This window comes from Lampetra planeri, unplaced genomic scaffold, assembly GCF_965212315.1.
Source record: "Lampetra planeri unplaced genomic scaffold, kcLamPlan1.2.h2 scaffold_242, whole genome shotgun sequence".
NCBI classification, from domain to species: Eukaryota; Metazoa; Chordata; class Hyperoartia; order Petromyzontiformes; family Petromyzontidae; genus Lampetra; species Lampetra planeri.
Window position 1 is genome coordinate 32,501 of NW_027615071.1, and position 13,387 is coordinate 45,887.

Here is a 13,387-nt window from a genome sequence, read left to right on the forward strand (position 1 = left end):
TCTCTCTCTGCGTCTCTCTGACTCTCTGTGTCTGTCTGACTCTCTGTGTCTCTCTGTGTCTCGCTGACTCTCTGTGTGTCTCTCTGTGTCTCTCTCTGCGTCTCTCTGACTCTCTGTGTCTGTCTGACTCTCTGTGTCTCTCTGTGTCTCGCTGACTCTCTGTGTGTCTCTCTGTGTCTCTCTGTGTCTCGCTGACTCTCTGTGTGTCTCTCTGTGTCTCTCTCTGTGTCTCTCTGACTCTCTGTGTCTGTCTGACTCTCTGTGTCTGTCTGACTCTCTGTGTCTCTCTGTGTCTCGCTGACTCTCTGTGTGTCTCTCTGTGTGTCTCTCTGTGTCTCTCTGACTCTCTGTGTCTGTCTGACTCTCTGTGTCTCTCTGTGTCTCGCTGACTCTCTGTGTGTCTCTCTGTGTCTCTCTGTGTCTCTCTGACTCTCTGTGTCTGTCTGACTCTCTGTGTCTGTCTGACTCTCTGTGTCTCTCTGTGTCTCTCTGACTCTCTGTGTCTCTCTGCGTCTCTCTGACTCTCTGTGTCTGTCTGACTCTCTGTGTCTCTCTGTGTCTCGCTGACTCTCTGTGTGTCTCTCTGTGTCTCTCTCTGTGTCTCTCTGACTCTCTGTGTCTGTCTGACTCTCTGTGTCTCTCTGTGTCTCGCTGACTCTCTGTGTGTCTCTCTGTGTCTCTCTCTGCGTCTCTCTGACTCTCTGTGTCTGTCTGACTCTCTGTGTCTCTCTGTGTCTCGCTGAAACTCTCTGTGTGTCTCTCTGTGTCTCTCTCTGCGTCTCTCTGACTCTCTGTGTCTGTCTGATTCTCTGTGTCTCTCTGTGTCTCGCTGACTCTCTGTGTGTCTCTCTGTGTCTCTCTGACTCTCTGTGTCTGTCTGACTCTCTGTGTCTCTCTGTGTCTCGCTGACTCTCTGTGTGTCTCTCTGTGTCTCTCTCTGCGTCTCTCTGACTCTCTGTGTCTGTCTGACTCTCTGTGTCTCTCTGTGTCTCGCTGACTCTCTGTGTGTCTCTCTGTGTCTCTCTGTGTCTCGCTGACTCTCTGTGTGTCTCTCTGTGTCTCTCTCTGCGTCTCTCTGACTCTCTGTGTCTGTCTGACTCTCTGTGTCTCTCTGTGTCTCGCTGACTCTCTGTGTGTCTCTATGTGTCTCTCTCTGCGTCTCTCTGACTCTCTGTGTCTCTCTGACTCTCTGTGTCTGTCTGACTCTCTGTGTCTCTCTGTGTCTCGCTGACTCTCTGTGTGTCTCTCTGTGTCTCTCTCTGTGTCTCTCTGACTCTCTGTGTCTGTCTGACTCTCTGTGTCTCTCTGTGTCTCGCTGACTCTCTGTGTGTCTCTCTGTGTCTCTCTCTGCGTCTCTCTGACTCTCTGTGTCTGTCTGACTCTCTGTGTCTCTCTGTGTCTCGCTGAAACTCTCTGTGTGTCTCTCTGTGTCTCTCTCTGCGTCTCTCTGACTCTCTGTGTCTGTCTGATTCTCTGTGTCTCTCTGTGTCTCGCTGACTCTCTGTGTGTCTCTCTGTGTCTCTCTGACTCTCTGTGTCTGTCTGACTCTCTGTGTCTCTCTGTGTCTCGCTGACTCTCTGTGTGTCCTCTCTGTGTCTCTCTCTGCGTCTCTCTGACTCTCTGTGTCTGTCTGACTCTCTGTGTCTCTCTGTGTCTCGCTGACTCTCTGTGTGTCTCTCTGTGTCCTCTCTGTGTCTCGCTGACTCTCTGTGTGTCTCTCTGTGTCTCTCTCTGCGTCTCTCTGACTCTCTGTGTCTGTCTGACTCTCTGTGTCTCTCTGTGTCTCGCTGACTCTCTGTGTGTCTCTATGTGTCTCTCTCTGCGTCTCTCTGACTCTCTGTGTCTCTCTGACTCTCTGTGTCTGTCTGACTCTCTGTGTCTCTCTGTGTCTCGCTGACTCTCTGTGTGTCTCTCTGTGTCTCTCTGACTCTCTGTGTCTCTCTGACTCTCTGTGTCTGTCTGACTCTCTGTGTCTCTCTGTGTCTCGCTGACTCTCTGTGTGTCTCTCTGTGTCTCTCTGTGTATCTCTGTGTCTCTCTGACTCTCTGTGTGTCTCTCTGGGTCTCTCTCTGCGTCTCTCTGACTCTCTGTGTCTGTCTGACTCTCTGTGTCTCTCTGTGTCTCGCTGACTCTCCGTGTGTCTCTCTGTGTCTCTCTCTGTGTCTCTCTGACTCTCTGTGTCTGTCTGACTCTCTGTGTCTCTCTGTGTCTCGCTGACTCTCTGTGTGTCTCTCTGTGTCTCTCTCTGCGTCTCTCTGACTCTCTGTGTCTGTCTGACTCTCTGTGTCTCTCTGTGTCTCTCTGTGTCTCGCTGACTCTCTGTGTGTCTCTCTGTGTCTCTCTCTGTGTCTCTCTGACTCTCTGTGTCTGTCTGACTCTCTGTGTCTCTCTGTGTCTCGCTGACTCTCTGTGTGTCTCTCTGTGTCTCTCTCTGCGTCTCTCTGACTCTCTGTGTCTGTCTGACTCTCTGTGTCTCTCTGTGTCTCGCTGACTCTCTGTGTGTCTCTCTGTGTCTCTCTCTGCGTCTCTCTGACTCTCTGTGTCTGTCTGACTCTCTGTGTCTCTCTGTGTCTCGCTGACTCTCTGTGTGTCTCTCTGTGTCTCTCTGTGTCTCTCTGTGTCTCTCTGACTCTCTGTGTCTCTCTGCGTCTCTCTGACTCTCTGTGTCTGTCTGACTCTCTGTGTGTCTCTCTGTGTCTCTCTCTGCGTCTCTCTGACTCTCTGTGTCTGTCTGACTCTCTGTGTCTCGCTGACTCTCTGTGTGTCTCTCTGTGTCTCTCTCTGCGTCTCTCTGACTCTCTGTGTCTCTCTCTGTGTCTCTCTGACTCTCTGTGTCTGTCTGACTCTCTGTGTCTCTCTGTGTCTCGCTGACTCTCTGTGTGTCTCTCTGTGTCTCTCTCTGACTCTCTGTGTCTGTCTGACTCTCTCTGTGTCCAATGGTTTGCACCGACTGAGTTCTAATTGACCACATCCACCACCACCACCACCTGTGCCCCCCCCCTCACCCCCACACACCTCACCCCCCGATGCACCCCTACAGGTGAAATTCCTAGAGGCTGCAAACAATGAGCTGGAGCTCAAGATCAAGTCGATGATTTCAGGGAAAGGAGCCGGGGCCAAGGACTACAGTGCTTACTACCCCATCATCGAGGACCTGCGGGAAAAGGTGAAACTCGCTCTCATCATCATCATCACGGTGGCTAGGAGATGTTGACTACATCGCCTGGTGCGCAGGAGGTCGTGGGTTCGATCCCGAACCTGACGATGCCTGCTACTGTTGTATATTTGGAGTCTGCGTCTCCTTTTCTCTCATCGTCATCATCATCATCATCACGGTGGCTAGGAGATGTTGACTACATCGCCAGGTGCGCAGGAGGTCGTGGGTTCGATCCCGAACCTGACGATGCCTGCTGCTGCTGTATATTTGGAGTCTGCGTCTCTCTCATCATCATCATCACGGTGGCTAGGAGATGTTGACTACATCGCCTGGTGCGCAGGAGGTCGTGGGTTCGATCCAGACCCTGACGATGCCTGCTGCTGAATATTTGGAGTCTGCGTCTCTCTCTCTCTCATCATCATCACGGTGGCTAGGAGATGTTGACTACATCGCCTGGTGTGCAGGAGGGCGTGGGTTCGATCCAAACCCTGACGATGCATGCTGCTGCTGTAGATTTGGAGTCTGCGTCTCTCTCATCATTATCATCGTCATCATCACGGTGGCTAGGAGATGTTGACTACATCGCCTGGTGTGCAGGAGGTCGTGGGTTCGATCCAGACCCTGACGAGGCCTGCTGCTGTATAATTGGAGTCTGCGTCTCTCTCATCATCATCATCACAGTGGCTAGGAGATGTTGACTACATCGCCTGGTGTGCAGGAAGTCGTGGGTTCGATCCAGACCCTGATGATGCCTACTGCTGTATATTTGGAGTCTGCGTCTCTCTCATCATCATCATCACAGTGGCTAGGAGATGTTGACTACCTCGCCTGGTGCGCAGGTGGTCGTGGGTTCGATCCCGACCCTGACGATGCCTGCTGCTGCTGTATATTTGGAGTTTGCGTCTCTCTCATCATCATCATCACGGTGGCCAGGAGATGTTGACTACATCGCCTGGTGCGCAGGAGGTCGTGGGTTCGATCCAGACCCTGACGATGCCTGCTGCTGTTGTATATTTGGAGTCTGCGTCTCCCTTTCTCTCATCGTCATCATCATCATCATCACAGTGGCTAGGAGATGTTGACTACCTCGCCTGGTCTACAGGAGGTCGTGGGTTCGATCCAGACCCTGACGATGCCTGCTGCTGTATATTTGCAGTCTGCGTCTCTCTCATCATCATCATCGTCATCATCACGGTGGCTAGGAGATGTTGACTACCTCGCCTGGTCTGCAGGAGGTCGTGGGTTCGATCCAGACCCTGACGATGCCTGCTGCTGTATATTTGGAGTCTGCGTCTCTCTCTCATCATCATCACGGTGGCTAGGAGATGTTGACTACCTCGCCTGGTGCGCAGGTGGTCGTGGGTTCGATCCAGACCCTGACGATGCATGCTGCTGCTGCTGCTGTAGATTTGGAGTCTGCGTCTCTCTCATCATCATCATCGTCATCATCATGGTGGCTAGGAGATGTTGACTACCTCGCCTGGTCTGCAGGAGGTCGTGGGTTCGATCCAGACCCTGATGATGCCTGCTGCTGCTGCATATTTGGAGTCGCGTCTCTCTTTCTCTCATCATCATCATCACGATGGCTAGGAGATGTTGACTACCTCGCCTGGTGTGCAGGAGGTCGTGGGTTCGATCCTGACCCTGACGATGCCTGCTGCTGTATATTTGGAGTCTGCGTCTCTCTCTCTCTCTCATCATCATCACGATGGCTAGGAGATGTTGACTACCTCGCCTGGTGCGCAGGAGGGCGTGGGTTCGATCCAGACCCTGACGATGCCTGCTGCTGTATATTTGGAGTCTGCGTCTCTCTCATCATCATCATCGTCATCATCACTGTGGCTAGGAGATGTTGACTACCTCGCCTGGTCTGCAGGAGGTCGTGGGTTCGATCCAGACCCTGATGATGCCTGTTGCTGCTGTATATTTGGAGTCTGCGTCTCTCTCATCATCATCATCGTCATCATCACGGTGGCTAGGAGATGTTGACTACCTCGCCTGGTGCGCAGGAGGGCGTGGGTTCGATCCAGACCCTGACGATGCCTGCTGCTGTATATTTGGAGTCTGCGTCTCTCTCATCATCATCATCACAGTGGCTAGGAGATGTTGACTACATCGCCTGGTGCGCAGGAGGTCGTGGGTTCGATCCCGACCCTGACGATGCCTGCTGCTGTTGTATATTTGGAGTCTGCGTCTCCTTTTCTCTCATCGTCATCATCATCATCATCACGGTGGCTAGGAGATGTTGACTACCTCGCCTGGTGCGCAGGTGGTCGTGGGTTCGATCCCGACCCTGACGATGCCTGCTGCTGCTGTATATTTGGAGTTTGCGTCTCTCTCTCTCATCATCATCACGGTGGCTAGGAGATGTTAACTACCCTCGCCTGGTGTGCAGGAGGTCGTGGGTTCAGACCCTGATGATGCATGCTGCTGCTGTATATTTGGAGTCTGCGTCTCTCTCATCATCATCATCGTCATCATCACGGTGGCTATGAGATGTTGACTACCTCGCCTGGACTACAGGAGGTCGTAGGTTCGATCCCGACCCTGACGACGCCTGCTGCTGCTGCTGTATATTTGGAGTCTGCGTCTCTCTCTTTCATCATCATCATCAGCACACTAAATAGTAACGAAGACGCAAGCCAAGTTCGTAGTTTTAACCAACAAACCACATCCACAAATCTCTGCACTGCAAAGATTAATCGCAACACGTTGCCCCTCACAACCACTCAGGTAGCCCCGCCTACTTGTCAGTTAGCCCCGCCCACTAGCCGGGTAGCCCCGCCCACTAGCCGGGCAGCCCCCGCCTACTACTCAAGTAGCCCCGCCCCACTAGCCCGGGTAGCCCCGCCCACTAGCCGGGCAGCCCCGCCTACTACTCAAGTAGCCCCGCCCACTAGCCCGGGTAGCCCCGCCCACTAGCCGGGTAGCCCCTGCCTACTACTCAGGTAGCCGCGCCCACTAGCCCGGGTAGCCCCGCCCACTAGCCGGGTAGCCCGGCCTACTACTCAAGTAGCCCCGCCCACTAGCTCCGGGTTGCCCCGCCCACTTGTCAGGTAGCCCCGCCCACTAGCCGGGTAGCCCCGCCCACTAAAAAGGTCGCCCCTCTCTGACTCTCTGTGTCTGTCTGTGTCTCTCTGACTCTCTGTGTCTCTCTGACTCTCTGTGTCTGTCTGACTCTCTGTGTCTCTCTGTGTCTATCTGACTCTCTGTGTCTCTCTGTGTCTCTCTGACTCTCTGTGTCTCTCTGACTCTCTGTGTCTGTCTGACTCTCTGTGTCTCTCTGTGTCTCTCTGACTCTCTGTGTCTCTCTGTGTCTCTCTGTGTCTCTCTCTGTGTCTGTCTGACTCTCTGTGTCTCTCTGTGTCTCTTTGTGTCTCTCTGACTCTCTGTGTCTCTCTGTGTCTCTCTGTGTCTCTCTGACTCTCTGTGTCTCTCTGTGTCTCTCTGTGTCTCTCTCTGTGTCTGTCTGACTCTCTGTGTCTCTCTGTGTCTCTCTGTGTCTCTCTGACTCTCTGTGTCCTCTCTGTGTCTCTCTGTGTCTCTCTGTGTCTCTCTGTGTCTCTCTGACTCTCTGTGTCTCTCTGACTCTCTGTGTCTCTCTGTGTCTCTCTGTGTCTCTCTGTGTCTCTCTCTGTGTCTCTCTGACTCTCTGTGTCTCTCTGACTCTCTGTGTCTCTCTGTGTCTCTCTGTGTCTCTCTGACTCTCTGTGTCTCTCTGTGTCTCTCTGTGTCTCTCTCTGTGTCTGTCTGACTCTCTGTGTCTCTCTGTGTCTCTCTCTGTGTCTCTCTGACTCTCTGTGTCTCTCTGTGTCTCTCTGTGTCTCTCTCTGTGTCTCTCTGACTCTCTGTGTCTCTCTGACTCTCTGTGTCTCTCTGACTCTCTGTGTCTCTCTGTGTCTCTCTGTGTCTCTCTGTGTCTCTCTGACTCTCTGTGTCTCTCTGTGTCTCTCTGTGTCTCTCTGTGTCTCTCTGACTCTCTGTGTCTCTCTGTGTCTCTCTGACTCTCTGTGTCTCTCTGACTCTCTGTGTCTCTCTGTGTCTCTCTGACTCTCTGTGTCTCTCTGACTCTCTGTGTCTCTCTGACTCTCTGTGTCTCTCTGTGTCTATCTGACTCTCTGTGTCCCTCTGTGTCTCTCTGACTCTCTGTGTCTCTCTGACTCTCTGTGTCTCTCTGACTCTCTGTGTCTCTCTGTGTCTCTCTGTGTCTCTCTGACTCTCTGTGTCTCTCTGTGTCTATCTGACTCTCTGTGTCCCTCTGTGTCTCTCTGACTCTCTGTGTCTCTCTGACTCTCTGTGTCTGTCTGACTCTCTGTGTCTCTCTGTGTCTCTCTGACTCTCTGTGTCTCTCTGTGTCTCTCTGACTCTCTGTGTCTCTCTGACTCTCTGTGTCTCTCTGTGTCTCTCTGACTCTCTGTGTCTCTCTGACTCTCTGTGTCTCTCTGACTCTCTGTGTCTCTCTGACTCTCTGTGTCTCTCTGTGTCTATCTGACTCTCTGTGTCCCTCTGTGTCTCTCTGACTCTCTGTGTCTCTCTGACTCTCTGTGTCTGTCTGACTCTCTGTGTCTCTCTGTGTCTCTCTGACTCTCTGTGTCTCTCTGTGTCTCTCTGACTCTCTGTGTCTCTCTGACTCTCTGTGTCTGTCTGACTCTCTGTGTCTCTCTGTGTCTCTCTGACTCTCTGTGTCTCTCTGTGTCTCTCTGTGTGTCTCTCTGTGTCTCTCTGTGTCTCTCTGGACTCTCTGTGTCTCTCTGTGACTGTCTGACTCTCTGTGTCTCTCTGTGTCTCTCTGACTCTCTGTGTCTCTCTGTGTCTCTCTGACTCTCTGTGTCTCTCTGACTCTCTGTGTCTCTCTGTGTCTCTCTGTGTCTCTCTGACTCTCTGTGTCTGTCTGACTCTCTGTGTCTCTCTGTGTGTCTCTGACTCTCTGTGTCTCTCTGACTCTCTGTGTCTCTCTGTGTATCTCCGTGTGTCTGTCTGACTCTCTGTGTCTCTGTGTCTCTCTGTGTCTCTCTGTGTCTCTCTGTGTCTCTCTGACTCTGTGTCTGTCTGACTCTCTGTGTCTCTCTGTGTCTCTCTGTGTCTCTGTGTCTCTCTGTGTCTCTCTGTGTCTCTCTGTGTCTGTCTGACTCTCTGTGTCTCTCTGTGTGTCTCTGACTCTCTGTGTCTCTCTGACTCTCTGTGTCTCTCTGTGTCTCGCTGACTCTCTGTGTCTCTCTGACTCTCTGTGTCTCTCTGTGTCTCTCTGACTCTCTGTGTCTGTCTGACTCTCTGTGTCTCTCTGTGTCTCTGTGTCTCTTTGTGTGTCTCTCTGACTCGCTGTGTCTCTCTGTGTCTCTTTGTGTGTCTCTGTCCTCTCCGTGTGCCTATCTGTGTCTCTCTGACTCTCTGTGTTTGTCTGACTCTCTGTGTCTCTCTGTGTCTCTCTGACTCTCTGTGTCTCTCTGTGTCTCTCTGTGTGTCTCTCTGTGTCTCTCTGTGTCTCTCTGACTCTCTGTGTCTCTCTGTGTCTGTCTGACTCTATGTGTCTCTCTGTGTCTCTCTGACTCTCTGTGTCTCTCTGACTCTCTGTGTCTCTCTGTGTCTCTCTGACTCTCTGTGTCTGTCTGACTCTCTGTGTCTCTCTGTGTGTCTCTGACTCTCTGTGTCTGTCTGACTCTCTGTTTCTCTCTGTGTCTGTCTGACTCTCTGTGTCTCTCTGTGTCTCTCTGACTCTCTGTGTCTCTCTGACTCTCTGTGTCTCTCTGTGTCTCTCTGACTCTCTGTGTCTGTCTGACTCTCTGTGTCTCTCTGTGTCTGTCTGACTCTCTGTGTCTCTCTGTGTCTCTCTGACTCTCTGTGTCTCTCTGACTCTCTGTGTCTCTCTGTGTCTCTCTGACTCTCTGTGTCTCTCTGACTCTCTGTGTCTGTCCTGACTCTCTGTGTCTCTCTGTGTGTCTCTGACTCTCTGTGTCTGTCTGACTCTCTGTGTCTCTCTGTGTCTCTCTGACTCTCTGTGTCTCTCTGTGTGTCTCTGACTCTCTGTGTCTGTCTGACTCTCTGTGTCTCTCTATGTCTCTCTGACTCTCTGTGTCTGTCTGACTCTCTGTGTCTCTCTGTGTCTCGCTGACTCTCTGTGTGTCTCTCTGTGTCTCTCTCTGACTCTCTGTGTCTGTCTGTGTGTCTCTCTGTGTCTCTCTGTGTCTCTCTGTGTCTCGCTAACTCTCTGTGTCTCTCTGTGTCTCTCTGTGTCTCTTTGTGTGTCTCGCTGACTCTCTGTGTCTGTCTGTGTCTCTCTGTGTCTCTTTGTGTGTCTCGCTGACTCTCTGTATCTGTCTGACTCTCTGTGTCTCCTTGTGTGTCTCTGTCTCTCCGTGTGTATCTTCTGTGTCTCTCTGTCTCTCCGTGTGTCTGTCTGACTTTCTGTGTCTCTCGGTGTCTCTCCGTGTCTCTTTGTGTGTCTGTCTGACTATCTGTGTCTCTCTGTGTCTCTCCGTGTGTCTGTCTGACTCTCTGTGTCTCTGTGTCTCTCTGTGTATCTCCGTGTGTCTGTCTGACTCTCTGTGTCTCTCTGTGTCTCTGTGTCTCTTTGTGTGTCTCGCTGACTCTCTGTGTGTCTCTCTGTGTCTCTCTGTGTCTCTATCTCTCCGTGTGTCTCTCTGTGTCTCTCTGTGTCTCTCCGTGTGTCTATCTGTGTCTCTCTGTCTCTCCGTGTGTCTGTCTGACTCTCTGTGTCTCTCTGTGTCTCTCTGTGTCTCTTTACGTGTCTCTGTCTCTCCGTGTGTCTCTCTGTCTCTCCGTGTGTCTGTCTGAATCTCTGTGTGTCTCTCTGTGTCTCTCTGTGTCTCTTTGTGTGTCTCTGTCTCTCCGTGTGTCTCTCTGTGTCTCTCTGTCTCTCCGTGTGTATGTCTGACTCTTTGTGTGTCTCTCTGTGTCTCTCTGTGTCTCGCTGGACTCTCTGTGTCTCTCTGTGTCTCGATCTCTCCGTGTGTCTCTCTGTGTGTCTCTCTGTGTCTCTCTCTGTGTGTCTCTCTGAATGTCTCTCTCTCTGTGTGTCTCTCTGACTCCTTTCTGAATGTCTCTCTCCGTGGTGTCTCTGTCTCTCTGACTCTCTCAATGTCTCTCTCCGTAGATCCTGGCTCAGATCCTGGGAGAATGCTCGAATCAGCCTGGAGATTGACAACGCGAGGCTGGCAGCTGACGACTTCCGCACAAAGTGAGGCCCCTCAGACTGACCCTGACCCTGACCCTCACCCTGACCCCTCACCCTGACCCTGACTCTAACCCTGACCCTCACCCTGACCCTCACCCTGCTCTTACCTTGACCCTCACCCTGACCCTCACCCTGACCCTCAGCCTGGACCCTCACCCTCACCCTGACCCTCACCCTGACCCTCACCCTGACCCTCACCCTGACTCTAACCCTGACTTTGACTCTAACCCTGACTCTAACTCTAACCCTGACCCTGACTCTAACCCTGAACCTGACCCTGACCCTGACCTTGACCCTAACCCTGACCCTGACTATAACCCTGACCCTGACTCTAACTCTAACCCTGACCCTGACTCTAACCCTGACCCTAACTCTAACTCTGACCTTGACCCTAACCCTGACCCTGACTCTAACCCTGACCCTGACTCTGACCCTGACTAACTCTAACCCTGACCCTGACTTTGACTCTAACCCTGACTCTAACCTTGACTCTAATCTTAACTCTAACCCTGACCCTGACTCTGATCCTGACTAACTTTAACCCTGACCCTGACCTTGACTCTAACCCTGACTCTGACCCTGACTCTGACTCTGACCCTGACTCTAACCCTGACTCTAACCTAACTCTGCCCCTCCCTCCCCTCCCTCCCCTCCCTCCCCTCCCCTCCCTCCCCTCCCCTCCCTCCCCTCCCCTCCCCTCCCTCCCCTCCTCTCCCTCCCCTCCCCTCCCTCCCCTCCCCTTCCTCCCCTCCCCTCCCCTCCCCTCCCTCCCTCCCTCCCTCCCTCCCTCCCCTCCCCTCCCTCCCCTCCCTCCCCTCCCTCCCCTCCCTCCCCTCCCCTCCCCTCCCTCCCCTCCCCTCCCTCCCCTCCCCTCCCTCCCCTCCCCTCCCTCCCCTCCCTCCCTCCCCTCCCTCCCCTCCCCTCCCCTCCCCTCCCCTCCCCTCCCCTCCCCTCCCTCCCCTCCCTCCCCTCCCTCCCTCCCTCCCTCCCCTCCCTCCCCTCCCCTCCCTCCCCTCCCTCCCCCCTCCCCTCCCCTCCCTCCCCTCCCTCCCTCCCCTCCCTCCCCTCCCTCCCCTCCCCTCCCCTCCCCCTCCCCTCCCTCCCCTCCCCTCCCTCCCCTCCCCCTCCCTCCCCTCCCTCCCCTCCCTTCCCTCCCCTCCCCTCCCCTCCCTCCCCTCCCCTCCCTCCCCTCCCCTCCCTCCCCTCCCTCCCCTCCCCTCCCTCCCTCCCCTCCCCCTCCCCTCCACTCCCTCCCATCCCTCCCTCCCCTCCCTCCCCTCCCTCCCCTCCCCTCCCCTCCCCTCCACTCCCTCCCCTCCCTCCCCTCCCTCCCCTCTCCCTCCCCTCCCCCTCCCCCTCCACTCCCTCCCCTCCCTCCCCTCCCTCCCCTCCCTCCCCTCCCCTCCCCTCCACTCCCCTCCCTCCCCTCCCTCCCCTCCCTCCCCTCCCTCCCTCCCTCCCCTCCCCTCCCTCCCCTCCCCTCCCTCCCCCCCCCTCCCCCCCCTCCCCTCCCTCCCCTCCCTCCCCTCCCTCCCCTCCCCTCCCTCCCCTCCCCTCCCTCCCCCCCCTCCCCCCCCTCCCCCTCCCTCCCCTCCCTCCCCTCCCCTCCCCTCCCCTCCCCTCCCCTCCCCCTCCCTCCCCTCCCTCCCTCCCCTCCCCCCTCCCTCCCTCCCCTCCCTCCCCTCCCCTCCCCTGCGGTGTCCCAGGTGGGAGACGGAGCTGGCTCTGCGCAGCTCGGTGGAGGCGGACATCAACAACCTGCGCGGGCTGCTGGACGAGTACAACATGGCGCGCATGGGGCTCGAGGGCGAGATCGAGAGCCTCCGCGAGGAACTCATCTTCCTCAAGAAGAACCACGAGGAGGTGAGGGGGTGGGGGAGGAGGAGGAGGTGGAGGAGGAGGGGGAGGGGAAGAGGGGTCACACACCACACACACCACACATACACACCACACACCCCCCACACACACCACACACACGCCCCACACACACCACACACACACCACACACACCCCACACACACCACACACACACCCCACACACACCACACACACACCACAAACACACCCCATACACACACACCCACACACCCCACACACGCACCACCCCCCGCCCACACACCACACACACCACACACACCACACACACAACACACACACCACCAACACTACACACACACCACACACACACCACACACACACCACACACCCCCCCCCCCCCCCACACACACACACCACACACACCACACACACCACACCTGGCGGCTCTACTGACCCCCCCACCCTTTGACCTCTGCCCCTACAGGAGTTGGCCGCGTTGCGTGCCCAGCTGGAAGGCTCTTCCATGTCGGTGGAGGTCGACAGTCCAAAGGGGCCGGACCTCAACAAGATCCTGGCCGACATCCGGGCTCAGTACGAGGCGATGATCGCAAAGAACCGCGCCGATCAGGAGGAGTCTTTCAAGAAGCAGGTGAGGCTGGAGTGGGGGAGGAGATGATGGTGGTGATGATGATGGTGACGAGGCTGGGGTTGCGGTGGGAGGTTAGAGAGATAGAAAGAGAAATAGGCTGAGAAAGAGAGGAACGGAGTGAGAGATAGAGGGTGAGAAAAAGACGGACATATTTCACTTTTTTCCAATCCCGACGTACGAACTTCCACACTTAATGAACCAGCTTCCCGCGAGATATTTCATCGTTTGACTCTCCGACGTGCGAAACACTCGCACTCAAAGAACGAGCTTCCCGCGAGATATTTCATCGTTTGACTCTCCGACGTACGAACGCTCGCACTCAAAGAACGAGCTTCCCGCGAGATATTTCATCGTTTGACTCTCCGACGTACGAACACTCGCACTCAAAGAACGAGCTTCCCGCGAGATATTTCATCGTTTGACTCTCCGACGTGCGAACGCCCGCACTGACGAAAGAGTTTTGATGAACTATTTCATCTTTTCGATTTAAAGCTTTCGTGACTGCAGAGATTCATCTTCTTGGTTCTTTCGAGTAAAGTCACGTAGAAGGGAAGTAATAAAAATAATATTA

General features: G+C 54.7%; 1 protein-coding gene across 1 annotated transcript in view; it reads left to right on the forward strand.

The window, feature by feature from the left end:
• The window catches only part of LOC144740621 (keratin, type 1 cytoskeletal 11-like), a 24,912-nt gene that overhangs the window by 2,212 nt on the left and 9,313 nt on the right, over window positions 1-13,387 (forward strand). Inside the window, 5 exon segments of the mRNA XM_078623416.1 lie at window positions 3,041-3,166; window positions 10,269-10,286; window positions 10,288-10,352; window positions 12,056-12,212; window positions 12,652-12,816. Coding sequence (XP_078479542.1) covers window positions 3,041-3,166; window positions 10,269-10,286; window positions 10,288-10,352; window positions 12,056-12,212; window positions 12,652-12,816 — 531 coding nt within the window.